We start from the raw sequence: 13,390 nt of genomic DNA on the forward strand, positions 1-13,390 counted from the left end.
CAGGCATGCTGCCCCAGCTGCCCACCGTGGCCACGATTTCGGGGCCGTCAAATGGCCGCCCCGCACGGGCAGGCCCAGGCTGTGCACGGCGAGGCCGAGCTTGCGTTTTCCCAGTCAGGCCTTTGGGTGTGTTCCTGCAGATACCGCATTTGCGAGGCCCCGGTCAGGCACCGGCCCAGTGCGGCGGGGCCGCACCAAGCTAATAAAAAAAACCAGGCCGCGACCCGCCGCACGCTATCGCCCAGCGAGCAAAAATAAAACACAACTGCAATTCCCGTCTTTTGCCGGCGGCAAGCCAAACACAGGCGCCGTCATTCCAGGAATCCGCCAGGAGACCCGGGCCTGCGGCAGCCGCCGCCACGTGACGGCCTCCGTGCGCCGCGCCTCTGTCTGTCCGGGTCCTGTCTGGGTTTTGGCTGGTTGTTTTTTTTTAACTTTTTTTGGCCCGGCATGATTTTAAGCTCTCGCCTTTTTTCTCCGCCCCACGCTTATCTGTTATCTGCGAAAGCCTTGGCCCTATTGTTTGGACGGTCATCCGCCAGGCCCCAGCTACGGTTTTTTTTTTTTTTTGACAGCCCCACGTCTTTGTGAATCTGTCTCCACCACCGGGCCAGCAACCAAAGGGCCACTCACCATACGGCCACACACCACCGGGCCACACACCACCAGGCCGGAATCCGCACGCCGTTGCCGCCCAAAAAAAAGACACCTGGGCCAGTCGTTTCGTCCCGCGCCACCTTCCCGCGCCTCGGCCTTCTACTCTAGCTGTGACCACCAGTACACTTGCCCTTTTTTTTTGGCACCCCGGACACGCCAGCGCCGAAATTGACACTGGAACCCGACCCCGGAAACGGACGCCGAAACCAAGGCCGGACACCAGCACAGGTACACCAGAACGAGGGCACTTGGCAGCTTCTGAAGCAGCCGCAAACACCCACCCAGAACTCCACGGAGGACCCAGAATTCTACGGAGGACCCAGAAAACGGCATCTTCACAGTTCCAGCCGCAAGCAACTGGAAATCCCAGAAGCACCCACATCCACGGCTCCGTGCTCCCAGGAAAGGCATCCTAGCAGGGCCCTCTTCCCCCCTTCCCCCCTCAAAAAGCATATCCCTCAAGTCCGCCGCCATGGCCCGCCAGCTGCCCCTCGGCCTCGAGCCGCTGTTCCGTGACCAGCACCCCCTGAAACAGCAGCATTTCTTGCTGCCGCTGCAGGCCCTGCCGGCCGCGCCGCCGCCCGCCGCCGCCGCGGTCCCCGACTGGATCCCGCCGCCCGCGCTGCTCGCCACGGTCAACTCGGACGCCATCGACTTGAACGACGAGGTGTTTTTCAACTACAACGCCGCGCCGGCCTATACCACGGACGCGTATGGCGCGGGCCCGGGCGCCGCCGTACCCCTGCTGCTGCTGCTGGCCGCCAACTTCGACTTCGGCTACGCCGCCATGCCCCCGCACGAGCTGGCTTCCTCGCCGTTGAAGCACGCCGGCGCCCTCGACTCACACTACTCCCACACGCGCCGCTTCCTGCTGGCCGTCGACCAGCTCAACCGCATGTCCTTGCAGGCCGCCGGCAGCCTGAAGCTGTCGTCGCCGGATCTCTACAGCATGCTCCCCGGCCTGCTGGCCTCCACCGAGGAGCGCACCGTGGACCCGCGCCGCCTTTTCGGGGGGCCGGACGGCGCCTCGCCGCCGGGGCCGGGTCTGGCCGGCGCCACGCGCTACGTCTTGCCCTCCAGCGTGCTGTCACCGTCGCTCCTGACGTTTTTCGCGAAGCTGGCCGCCACCCACGACCTTCTGGAGCTCTCCGCGGCCCCGGCTGCGGATCCGCAGGGCCCGCTATCCGCCACGGCCGCCCTCCAGGCCCTCCCTGCCTATACCTTGCCCTCGCAGAAACCGCCGCTGGCCTTGAACAACCCGCTGAACCCGTACGTGATGAACGACGAGTGCGTGTCTGCAATCACGTACTGGCTCAACAACACCGCCGACGTGATCCTGGACAAGCCCGCGCCGAGCGGCCCGCGCACGCCGCTGAGCGTCATGAAGCCGGGCTGGACGCGCCGCAACCTGATCCAGGTCGTGTCTCCGCGCGCCGACGACAGACCAGCGAAGACCCTGCGCACGCTCCCCATGGATCAGAAGCGCAGGCGCCGCAAGTCCGTCAACACGTCGTCCGCCATCCCCGAGGCCTCGTTTGCCACGAGCTTGAACCTAGCCAGCGCACATGTGCACACACAAGGCTTCTCCCACTCTCCTCCTCAGCAGGCTGGCCATTACACTGGCCACGCCCCGCTGGATCTCCGCGCGCAAGTGCGCCCGCTCACGTTGCCTCTGTCCCATAAGGAGGAGCCGAAAACAGCAAACGTGTACGCGCAGGACACGTACGACGCCATGGACGTGGCGGTCCCGGGCCCTGGGTCCGCAGACTCGGCCAGAGATGGGCTTTTCAAGTACACGAGAGACATTGTCGAGAGCATTGCCCTGATGGATGTCGACGTGCACTCCAGTCACGTGGCCCCACACGCTCACATTGACCTGGGGCACCCTCACGCGGCGGAACCGGGCGACGATGAGCCCAAGCCCTTCCCGTGCCCGGACTGTGACAAGCAATTCAAGCGCCTGGAGCACTTGAAGCGTCACATCCGGTCCGTCCACTCGAACATCCGGCCGTTCCACTGCAAGTATTGCGAGAAGAAGTTTCTGAGATCCGACAACTTGGCCCAGCATCTGAAAACACACTTCAAGGTGGACGCCAACGGCACGGCCACAATCATATACGGCAACCCTAATCCGCTGGGCCGCACTGGAAGGAAGAAGAGCGCAGGTGACGTCGACATGGAAGGGCTTGCGTTGGGAAAAATGGATTAGGCCGCGGCTCTTCGAGTTTTATCCCACCGACACGGGTGGTTGCGTCGGACGCGAGATATCATGAAACTACTGGATTATCAAACTCACGCTTAGGTAAGCATATTTAATTTGCTGGCTCTGGAAAGTCGGCAATGGCGGTTGGAAGTGTATCTGAGCTGTATCTTTAGTATAGCGTATGCGATTCAATTTCTTAAACTATTTACCAAGTGATGTAGATGCTCTTGGCGCCTTCCGTAGAATGCTGAGGACCCTGGGATCTCTGTCTTCTGCACTCATTTATTCCGTCTCTCTTATCGGTACATCTGCGGCTGACTGAAATTACTACGACCGTAGTACCAGTGTAATTGTTCTTGAAAAAGGCAGGAGGCCAGGTCCACTACATTGGCGAAGCCAAGTGTTCAGCTCGTATGTGAATCTTTGAGTGAAAGGGCGAATGAGATCAGTCGAGTCCTCACTGTACTTCCCTCGAAGCTTGACCACGAGCTCATTTCTTTCAGAAGCCCTCAACAAAGTTTCATCTAAGGGGAGAGTCTTGAAGCAGCAAACCACGCCACGGGCAAAAAGCTTCTTGAAATGGATTCCGAACTGCACGTGTCGAACCCATGTGCATCTTGTCAAAACCTTGCATAAAGATTTCCAAAGTATATTCATACTTGAGGTTCGGCAACAGCATTTCGCCCCGCCAGTCCAGCTAGAGCCAAGCCCGGAGCATCTTTGCAATAGAAGCGCCTGCACCCTTGTTGCCTTTTGCATAAAAAATAGTGCATCACAGCACACCATCTTCATCCAGCCGGTCGCAGCTGAGTGATCCTCACTGAAGCCTGCCTGAATTAGGAAATATTGCACCTAAAGCTGACCTCTGATTCGGCGTGCAAGCTGGATATCTTTCTGCATGATGGTGACCCTTTTGGCGTGGATGGCACACAAGTTTGTGTCCTCTAGCAAGTGAATCAAGAACGCCTCACTGGCCTCCTGGAGCGCCAATATGGCATTGGACTGCCACCGGATCCCGTAGCCCGACCCGATGTATATATCGGCTATTTCCTTGACTAGACGTGCAAAAGGAAGCTTTCGAAGCAAGAGGTCGGTGCCTCTTTGGAATTTGCGGATTTCTCGCAAGGCGTTGGTGCCCGGTCTATATCTACGTTTTCTGGCACCAGCATTCAGGGGCGGATCACCCGGCAAATTCCGGTAGAAACCGGTCTCGCCCGTGGGCCTCGGTGTACGCGGTCCTGCTGCCAGCCGATTGGGGTTAGTGGAGAGCCTGGCCATGGAATTCGGTGAATTTGGAATTCTTATAGGAAGGTTCTTGTATCACGTAGTCTCGTCGTACCTTCTTGAGCGCAAATTGCGATATTAGGGACCACGGAAAAGCGGATGAGAAAAATTTACCAAATTGAGATCGACCAAAAACGAAACTCGTGTCGACTAGGGTGGTGGTGGGATGTGTGTTGAATTTTTGGGTTTACTAGTGTACTTGTGGTGAGAAGACCTGCGATGGTACCGAGACCGTATTGCCTAATGCGGGTTTAATCAGGTGCATGCGCGCGCCAGCACTTTGTTTACATCGGGGTTCTAGCGATGATGTCAGCAATATATATAACTAGTCACTGATAAATACAGGTCTTCCGAAGTATTTTCATTCTGATAAGAAGCTGGGAAATACACGCTGCTCGGGGACTGAACAACTCACGTCAACCAAGGTTTCGACAATTTTGTTATTCTTGCCCCAATCATGAAAAATTGTGCAGTTCCAAATTGAGAAACAAGTACAAAAAAACAGCACCAAATTTATGGCTTGTATGAATTTTGATATGTTTTGTGACTTTTCAGTACAATTCTCCACAATTCGCTTTCATCTGATTCTTTATTGAATCTATGGGATGCATTCACGAGTCAACGTCGTCCCCACCTCGCTTGCATCAGGTGCGACCTATAGCAGGAGGGTTAATCTGGGCACCGGACGTATTCCTCCCAGGGATGCCTCTTTAAAACAGATTCGTATAAAGAAGACGGTGATTTGAGTTTCTTACTTACTACCTTGGATATGACCAATTGTTGATTAGTCCACAAGTACTTACTCCAAAGCTGCTTGAGTTCATAGAGTCTCAGTAGAAGAGAAAAACACTTGGTCTGAAATCTGCGGTGTGCCTTCAGAAAACCCTCTGAATTTTATGATACATCCCAAAGTCCAATCAAGCTTTTCAAAAAGTACAAACCTTAACAAAGGTTGCATTCGTCCCATTCAAAATCATTGCGACCCAGATTGAAGTATAATTCTTAGGAGACAAAGAATGAATACTTAAATTCTCTTACATGTCTATTTTCGGAAAGGAAAATATGATAGTAGGGCATCATTTCGTTGGCCAAGATGGGACGAGAACTGCAAATGTTTTAATTAGCAGACTGTGTCTTTCATGGTATCAACGGAGCTTAATACTAATCTCACTGCTAGTGTAAGGTCCCTGGTATCCGCTTGACACTGAATGACCCTGTAAGCGCATATCTGACTATATGCACTGCCATTACTGTGAGTTCCGTCAGATATCATTTAGCTAAAATCTCTTTATATTGACGTTTCTAAGACAATGGTATGTTAGACTCTTTGTTGATGCTGTCAGCTTTTGAGAAATTTTACAGCGTCAATGTAATATTTATAAAGAGGGACCTGACGTACCGCTTGTGGTAGACTATGATGCTACCCCATCATTCTTGAAACTACTAGCCCCCCGCCCCTCCCTATGCGTGTTTGAAAATAAGCCCACCAAAAAGAAAACCACTAAATTGGTTTGTTTGTTGCTGAATAGTGTCTTGCTCGAAGTAAAGATCGGTATGATGCAGAAGCCGACCAATGGTTTTGATCATTACAACATGTCATTCATTTCCAGTACACATGCCACTGGCTTCCGTATGGCGATTCAAGGCAAGCTAAAAACACCTCGGCGTTTAAAAATAAAGTTGTTCTTTTCTTTTTTTTTTTCTTTTTTTTTTTTTTGCAAGAAATGAAGAAGAATAATAGTTGCAGAAACGCTGGGGAACAATAAACGTTTTCCACAACACAATATATATATGCATATCTATACTAAAATAGAGCTTACACGACAAAGTATACTCAGAAGTAACAGGCAAGATTCTCAGAAGGCACTTTATTCTTTTACCCATGACCTAGACTTAGATGATTAGATCAACTCAATATATCATGATGTCAAATGTCTAACTGAAAGCAATAGGTAAACCCAAATTATTGAGCGGTGGAGAATACAGTGATATGAAAATTTTTGTTTCCAATAGGCCAGTTTTTTGTTGCCGAATCACAGATTGCCGTATTGTTCACAGACGGGTCTTTTCTTCAGAACTTTAACAATACGCATCTCTGCATGGTATATCGGTCTTGAAGTTTCGTCTAGTTGTATATATGGCTGAATGTTTCATAACCAATGTTCTCCTTTTTTATATTTCAGCATCATCATACGATGAACTGAATTGGACTCTCATTTGACACGCAAATAAGACTGTCCGATGTATCTCATATTGGGGACGTGTTTTTTCTAACGCTGCGTCATTATTATCTTCAATACCACCATCCTGAGTCTGTAGAAATTCATTGTTATCGGTCGTCTGACATCATCATTTGATTGAAATGCAGATGGGACGTCTCGACTTTCTTGCCGTCCCAAGGTAAAACAATGTTAGACGATCTAAATTTCAAACAAGCGCTTTTTCTTGTTCCCAAACATATCAAGAGAGATTTTTGAATTGTTAAACAATAGAATTCGAAAAAGCTCCGCGCAAAGCCAATTGAGAATCTGCACAATATGATGTCGTCAACCGAACAAGAAGAGCAATTTTTTGCACTCAAGGAATTATCATCTCATTATTTGGCATAATTTCAGCCATGATATAAAAGACCTCTTCTCCATCTGGCAAATATTTTTTGGGTATTTACTACAGAGTCATACCTCAATATGAAGTTCACCACCGTATTCGCTCTTCTCGCTTTATCATTCATTGAAACCGTACTTGGAGACGGAATTTTTCAAATCCGATACCATAACAAAGATTGAAAGTATCCTAACTACATGAGATATAATGATGCAGTTGTCGCAAGTGATTTTCCTTCAAACTTTAATGTGAAAAAAAAAGTGCAAGTACTCGGTTTGACAATGGGTTTAGACAATAGGGAAGTAGTATACATGACCCAAGACCCTTTAAAATGTTTGGAAGTAAAAGAGGGAACTGGTCATGGTGACAAGGTTTTGGTGTTTGCAAAGGATTCAATTTTTTATGTTTGCCAGGACCGGCTGATTCGCAAAGACAACAATTGTGTTGCCCCAGAGATTGCTACGATCTATTACTGGGCTTGATCAAATTTTGTGTTTTGGGAGCTACAGTTTTTAAGATGATATATAACGTCCATCAATGGCAGAAATATACGGCTTGATATAAAATGCAGCTGAAAAAAGAACAAATGTACCCGAACGTGAAACAGTACATAACAAAAGCTGGGGTCTCGAAATATAAAGCAAGCCTCAACATTTTTCCTGTTGTAAAAATCAATAAAGCTAATGTATATCTTGAATGTATCATTTGTTCTGTATTTCAATGTTTTGTATGAAGATCATAAGTAATTTGCTCCAATTAATATCTTAAGCAAAGTAAAAACTACAAAAAGTATCGATGAACAAATTTTGTACATCTGTGTTTTGTTCATCAACACCAGGAAGATCAAGATGGGATATGTCTGTACTTGAACGCATTTCTTCAGTATGAATTTCCTAAAATTGCATAAAACTGTTTTGCTGGATATCTGACATGAACGGCACTTTAAACTTAGCATTTCGGTCATTTATAGAGACAAAAACTTTGAGGAACAGATGGTTCGAAGTGAGAGGTTTGAAGCCACGATAGTTTCAACCATTCTAATTTGTTTGGAGATGGAGATATTCAAGCACTTAGTTATGATTTTTAATGAGTTGGAGTCAAGATAAGGTGCGCTATTATTGGCGTTGATTTATCATTTCAGGCTCAATGTTTTGAAAGATTCATGATGATCCGACTCGTCTGTGCTCCTTCAGCCTGTAAATCCTTTAGTACAGTTTCTGATAGGGTGATTCATCTCTTTAGGCTGCATGTCTTAAAAGATCAAGCGTTCATCAAATACTTCCTTAACGCAAGGAAGTACGCAATCTCCTCAAACGAACTGTGAATTGCTTGCAGGGAGTTTCACAAGCCATATTCCGAAACCATCCCTGACGTATGGCCATAAAACATCTGGATCATGATCTTAAAGAAGCTGAAAAGCTCTTAGAAACTACAATGTAATTTCCAGAGGTGGCTGATATACATACTTATGTTGCCGCAATACTTTGACAGATATTCGCTTCCTTGTACTCAAAGCATAGAACCCAAAAAAGGTAGTATGCACAATTTTTGTGAAATTCTGAAAAAACTTAAAGAAGCACCAAAATGTTTGCAATAACTCTGCTTGGAGTTCCTTGGGTATTATTTCTCGAGCCCATTACTGCTCTTGGGTATCATGATACCCACTCGACAGTCCAGATTTCTAGAAAGATTTCCTTCCCTCTATAACATCAAAAAGATTTTTATATTGCTATCATGCTGGGTCTCGTGTTTTCGACACATACTAGCTTGACAATTATCCCTGTTAATATGCCCCTATTGCCATTCCAACCCTTGAGCAATATGAGTGCCCGAAACTGAATGGCCACTCGCTTTCTTGATCATGATCGCGATACGTTCGAAATTCTTATAGTAAACTTCCGGTTCTTCTATTTCAAGGTTTAATTGAGAGTCTTTAAGAATAAGGGAAAATATTTTTCAGCAATCCACGAGTGCATGCGAATCCATACTTCGTACAAGGATCCGCATAAAGTATATATAAGGAGTCTTTTCACTTCAATCACAGTAATAAAATGGCTCGCGACAAGCCGATTGAACAAGCACTTCTATTTACACGGTCCCCAATGCGGTTTGCAGTGCACCAATACATAACATGACAAGCTAGTCCACGAAAGACAACAGATGAACCTAGATGAGCACATACTCATTGTAACAAACATCATGTATGAAATGACGGAGCGGTCAACATCCTCTTGATGACTGTTTGCCCATCGAATATTCGACCGTGGTGATCTCAGGTCTTTCAAAAATGCGATGCACTTAACAGAATGAGCATCAAGTCTTCACACAGACTGGAACATCATGCCGACTCATCCACAATGTCAAATCCCAAGTCAAGATTTCCTTCCAAAAGATCGTTAATTCCATCTTCAATGGTCTTACTTTCCTCGTCAATGGCCACCTGCTCTAATTCCTGCTGGCTCTTGTATCCTCCCAAAAGCGACTTCATGCGCCAGCCAAATTCGGGAAGTGTCGAGACATCCATGACCCAACATGCGCCGAAAGCTATCATCGACAGAACAGAGCCACAAAGCATGGTGCCAGTTCCAACAGCCACGGCGGCATCCATGGCAAAATTATAACTGAGAGGCGGTTGGTGATTACCTTGGAAAAGCGAGGGGATGTATTGTCTAGAAATGGCAGTGCGGTGGGCAAACCTCGAGGTGAAGATAGTCATGGCAGCGGCAGCTAGAAAGAAGGTCGCTTGCTTCTTACGTCTAGCGATGTATTCTGGAGAAGCGTCTGCAATCTTGAAGTTAAGCTTGTGGAGCGTGTCCCTGAGTTTGCTTTTCTCGACTGTTCCACTCATACTTATTGAGCGGCTTTGCTAGAATCTGGTCAGTTGACTAAATGTTGGTATGGTAACAAAGAGATGAAGCCTAAGTGCCCATGCGCGAACTGTGTTTTTTCTGATGTAAGGCTCTGGGGGTGCGACTCCATTCGCTTCACGAAACACGTATGAGGGGCGAGAGTTCATGTGCTTTCTGGAGTTGCATCCTTTTGCTGAAAAGATCTGCTGAACTCATTTGCTGGCCACAGCCTTGAACTCATCTACTCCGTAAATATACTAGGCCTTTGATATTTCTTTTGTAGGTAAGTGGTACAATTTTATGGGCTGGGTCCCGCACGTAGTGGGGCCGCGCAATTGAAGATCACGCCTTCATCTGATCACATTCGTTTGGAACTGTCTAGACATCAAATCTCCTCTTTGAAATGTCCCTTTGTATTCTGATTCCCCCGGATCGAGATTTCATCATCGAAGTTGCTTGTGGAAATCGATTCCTGTCTGTCAGCCTTCACTGTTTTCGAGGAAGCGGCATTGCTCTCCTTGGGGGTCTTGACGTCCTGTTTTGAAGCGACTGGGGGCTGGAAAGCACTCTTGAGTCTAGCTCTGAATCCTTTTTTTTTCGAGGAGTTCTTGGGGCTAGCCTCCACTTTTTTGACAGGTTCGCTTTTGACAGGTACCGGTGTCACCTCCTTTTTCGCCTCCTTTGGCTCTGCCTTCTTAGTCTCCTTCTTGGTTTCCTTCTCCTCATCGGAGGAAAAAAGGGACCCCATGTCACGAATCTTATCCTCGTCGATAGACTCTCGCATGTGCTCTGGGAGATGCTTATTGACCTCGTGCTCCCCCTTGACCAAGTCATCAACTTGCAGATGGATGTCCTTCTTGTGATTAGCCTTCGTGGCAATCTTGTCTTCCTTCTCTTTGCTCAAAGCTTCAATTTCGCCGTGCAATTCCTTGTGATTGTTATCGATCTCCTGCAAAGCGTGCCCAGTGGACTCTTCCAACTCCTTGACCTCTTTGTCCGTAGCCTCGCGCTTAGCAAAGAACTCCTGGTGCTCCAGAGTAGTGGCTTCAATGTTGGTCTGGACCAGCTCGAGTTTCTCTTTCAACTCCTTGATCTTGGCTTCATATTCGGCCTTGAAAGTTTCACCGCTGCGGACCTCACTGGTCAACTGGTCCTTCGTGTCGGTTAAATTTTTCAACTTCTCATTCTCGATGGTCAATTCATCAAGAGTTGGTTTTAAGATCTCATCCTTCTCGTTTTGCATTGACTCCAATTCCTCCTTACGACCCTTGATCAAACCTGCTTCTTCTTCAGCAATGCGATCTTCATTTTCTTGCTTCTCCGTCAACAAGACGGTCTTCTCCTCGGCGAACTTCGCTTGCAAATCACGCAACTCTTGTGTCTTGGTATCAACCAAAGTATTCTGTTCCGTCTGGTATTCGACGAATTGGTCATCCTCGCCCTTCTTCCTTTCCTCGTTTGCCAAAACCCTTTGGTCCTTCTCCTTTAAGCGCTGGACTTTCACCGAATGTCTATGGTTCTCCTCGTCCTTCTTCGCCTTGAGATGCAACAACTTGAGCTCGGACTGCTTGAAGTCTTGGGCTTGCTCAAACTCCCGTTGAGAACTGGCTTTCGTGTTGAGATCGTCCAACACCGGCTGAACAATCAAGTTGGCCAACTTGTCCACCTCAGAGGCTGGCAAAGATAAGCCTCCGCCCAAGTCGATCATGCCCGAGTTGTGGGCTTTCAACCTCTCCTCTGAGTTCTTTTGCGCGGTGGCCAACGCCTTGCTGTACAATTGAGCCTGCTCCCGCAAGTCCGACAGGTTGATTGCGTTTGTTGGGCTCAATCTCTCCTTGGCCTTGGCGCTGGCCGCAGCCAACAACGCGGCGTCGACGACATCGGCGGCTTGGAAGGTCAGCGAGCTTTTTTGGGACGAAACGGAGTCGGTGTAGCCCGCTCCGTGCTTCATGGTCACCGAGCGGCCGGCCGACTGGGCAGCCAGCAAGCCCGCGTTGCGGGTGGAGTCCTCGATGGGCTTGGAAGCAAGCCCGGAGCGGTTGTCCTGGCCCGGGTTGAAGCGCTTGTCCAACAACAGGGAGGAGTTCTTGTCTGCTACCAGGGAGATTTTGCCGTAGTCGAGCGTGGACGCGCGCGAGGGCTTGGACACCAAGCCGTGCTTGGACACCAACTTCTCGGGCGAGATCCTCAGGGTCATGGTGGACGTGGAGTTGGTGTGCGCCTGCTTGTACACGGAGCCTCTGTTGTAGGACAGCGGCACGCCCAAGTCGGGGTTCGCCGCGGGCTCCGGCACAGGCTCGCGGGCCTTGTTCATGTTGACGGAGGACGCCGCGGTGTGTGCCTCTGGAGCGGCACGCAAGCGCTCGTACGAGGGCTTGACGCTCAAATCGGTGGACGCGGCCAACAACGCCGCGGCGTCCGAGGCGCTCGAGGCCACGCCCACGGACGGCTTGCTGGGGCTGTTGAAGTGGCCCAGTCTCAATTTCTGCTGGTAGATTGCCTGCTGCGACAACGGCTTGCCCTGTGCCTGGTAGACGGACGACATGGGAGACAGAAAACGGGGGTGGGCGGCGGCTAAAAAGTGCTCGGGTGGATTGGGGCTTTTTGGGGAAAAGCGCTTGTGGCAGAATGTATCTAGCAGCGCCAGGAGCAGACAGGGGCTTGTGTGGGCAGGGGGTTTGTGCAGCTCAATGGGCGGGAATCTGGGTCGTTCCAGATATGGCTCAACTCGAGGGGTAGAAGTTCTCGGCGGCTAATTGTGGGGGCGTTCGGCACAATTGGGGGCGCAGTAATTTCAGGGGCAGGGCGGGTCACGGGATGCTTGCCAAAAGTCGCTCTGCGCTAAACACAATCTAATTGTCCACTGTCGGAATGGCGTGGGTTTGAAGAAAGGGGTAAAAAAAAGGTGGCCGTATGGTGGGGAGATTGCTCGCGCAAATGCCGACGGACAGAGGAGAAGCTCCTGCACATAGGCTGCACGCACGCGGGTTCCACCCAGGTCGGGGGCGGCTGAAGATACGAAAGAATGCGAGATGTAAATACAGCAGTGGGGCGGGAATGTGGCGGCCCAGGAGCAAGGTTCCGGGCATGCTGATATAGGGTGATTTTCGCCAAAATCCAAGGAGCCACATTCCACCCATATTCATTTGGGCTGAATTCGCATGTATTTGGCTGGCTATTTCAAGGGCACTGTCCTGGAAGCCCTCGTATGGTGAACCTGCATACAAGGCTCATGGAAGCCGCGGCGGAAGTCTGGCAGAAAACACAGATTGGCCTGCTCGCCCATTGCCCGGGTGCGGGCCTGGGTGCTTGGCGCCTTCAGATTTGGGAGAGGTCTGTTCTGAAAATCCCCGGTGTTTTGTGGGAGGCGTGGCGCCAAAAGGAAGCAGAATCATGTATCCCGGCGGAAGCAGGATATGGGGTCTTGTATACAGGGCACCAGCGCAGGCCAAACGAGGGTGGCTCAGGACTAATAATACTGCGAAACACAGGCATTCGTCGATCAGAGGGAAGCAGGGTCGGGGCTCGCTGCCCGAAAAGGCAGGGGTTCGGAAATACAGATGTGGATTATTCGGGCGGCTGCGTGAATTGCTTTTGGACATTCTCGCCGTTTGGGCCGTCACCTTTCTTACTTTTTTCAGCTAATAAATACAGTCCGTCCAGGTTGGCCTGGGTGCTATACTAGCTTTAGAATTGCCACACACGCACCAATTCACAGACTCCTGTCGGATACACCATATCTGTTCTATGGGCTGCGTGTTCTTTTATTTCTATTTTTTTTTTTTTTTTTTTT

General features: G+C 49.6%; 6 protein-coding genes across 6 annotated transcripts; 2 read left to right on the top strand and 4 right to left on the bottom strand.

The window, feature by feature from the left end:
* The first annotated feature begins 792 nt into the window (after positions 1-792).
* On the top strand, positions 793-3,197 carry MSN4 (stress-responsive transcriptional activator). The gene has a single exon (XM_018859303.1). The coding sequence runs from the start codon at positions 1,130-1,132 to the stop codon at positions 2,864-2,866; it is 1,737 nt and encodes a 578-aa protein (XP_018713179.1). The 5' UTR covers positions 793-1,129; the 3' UTR covers positions 2,867-3,197.
* METBIDRAFT_90446 (uncharacterized protein) lies at positions 3,012-3,771 on the bottom strand. Its single transcript, XM_018859304.1, has one exon. The coding sequence runs from the start codon at positions 3,650-3,652 to the stop codon at positions 3,188-3,190; it is 465 nt and encodes a 154-aa protein (XP_018713180.1). The 5' UTR covers positions 3,653-3,771; the 3' UTR covers positions 3,012-3,187.
* Positions 3,713-4,138, bottom strand: CSE4 (centromeric DNA-binding histone H3-like protein; the record flags this gene model as incomplete). Its single annotated transcript, XM_018859309.1, has 1 exon — positions 3,713-4,138. The coding sequence occupies one exon, from the start codon at positions 4,136-4,138 to the stop codon at positions 3,713-3,715; it is 426 nt and encodes a 141-aa protein (XP_018713181.1).
* Positions 4,139-9,086: 4,948 nt separating this feature from the next.
* METBIDRAFT_38490 (uncharacterized protein) lies at positions 9,087-9,596 on the bottom strand (the record flags this gene model as incomplete). The annotated part of the gene is made up of 1 exon (XM_018857011.1): positions 9,087-9,596. One exon carries the CDS (start codon positions 9,594-9,596, stop codon positions 9,087-9,089), a length of 510 nt encoding a protein of 169 aa, XP_018713182.1.
* Positions 9,597-9,982: 386 nt separating this feature from the next.
* On the bottom strand, positions 9,983-12,142 carry METBIDRAFT_9074 (uncharacterized protein; the record flags this gene model as incomplete). Its single annotated transcript, XM_018859310.1, has 1 exon — positions 9,983-12,142. The coding sequence occupies one exon, from the start codon at positions 12,140-12,142 to the stop codon at positions 9,983-9,985; it is 2,160 nt and encodes a 719-aa protein (XP_018713183.1).
* Positions 12,143-12,841: 699 nt separating this feature from the next.
* Positions 12,842-13,351, top strand: METBIDRAFT_29301 (uncharacterized protein). Its single transcript, XM_018855377.1, has one exon. The coding sequence runs from the start codon at positions 12,991-12,993 to the stop codon at positions 13,240-13,242; it is 252 nt and encodes an 83-aa protein (XP_018713184.1). The 5' UTR covers positions 12,842-12,990; the 3' UTR covers positions 13,243-13,351.
* The last annotated feature ends 39 nt before the right edge of the window (positions 13,352-13,390 follow it).

This window comes from Metschnikowia bicuspidata (assembly GCF_001664035.1).
Source record: "Metschnikowia bicuspidata var. bicuspidata NRRL YB-4993 chromosome Unknown METBIscaffold_1, whole genome shotgun sequence".
Classification (NCBI taxonomy): domain Eukaryota; kingdom Fungi; phylum Ascomycota; class Pichiomycetes; order Serinales; family Metschnikowiaceae; genus Metschnikowia; species Metschnikowia bicuspidata.

Bases quoted from the DNA above. Each gene is read 5' to 3' on its own strand.
- MSN4 (XM_018859303.1), top strand. From the start codon at position 1,130: ATGGCCCGCCAGCTGCCCCTCGGCCTCGAGCCGCTGTTCCGTGACCAG.
- METBIDRAFT_90446 (XM_018859304.1), bottom strand. From the start codon at position 3,652: ATGAAGATGGTGTGCTGTGATGCACTATTTTTTATGCAAAAGGCAACA.
- METBIDRAFT_29301 (XM_018855377.1), top strand. From the start codon at position 12,991: ATGTATCCCGGCGGAAGCAGGATATGGGGTCTTGTATACAGGGCACCA.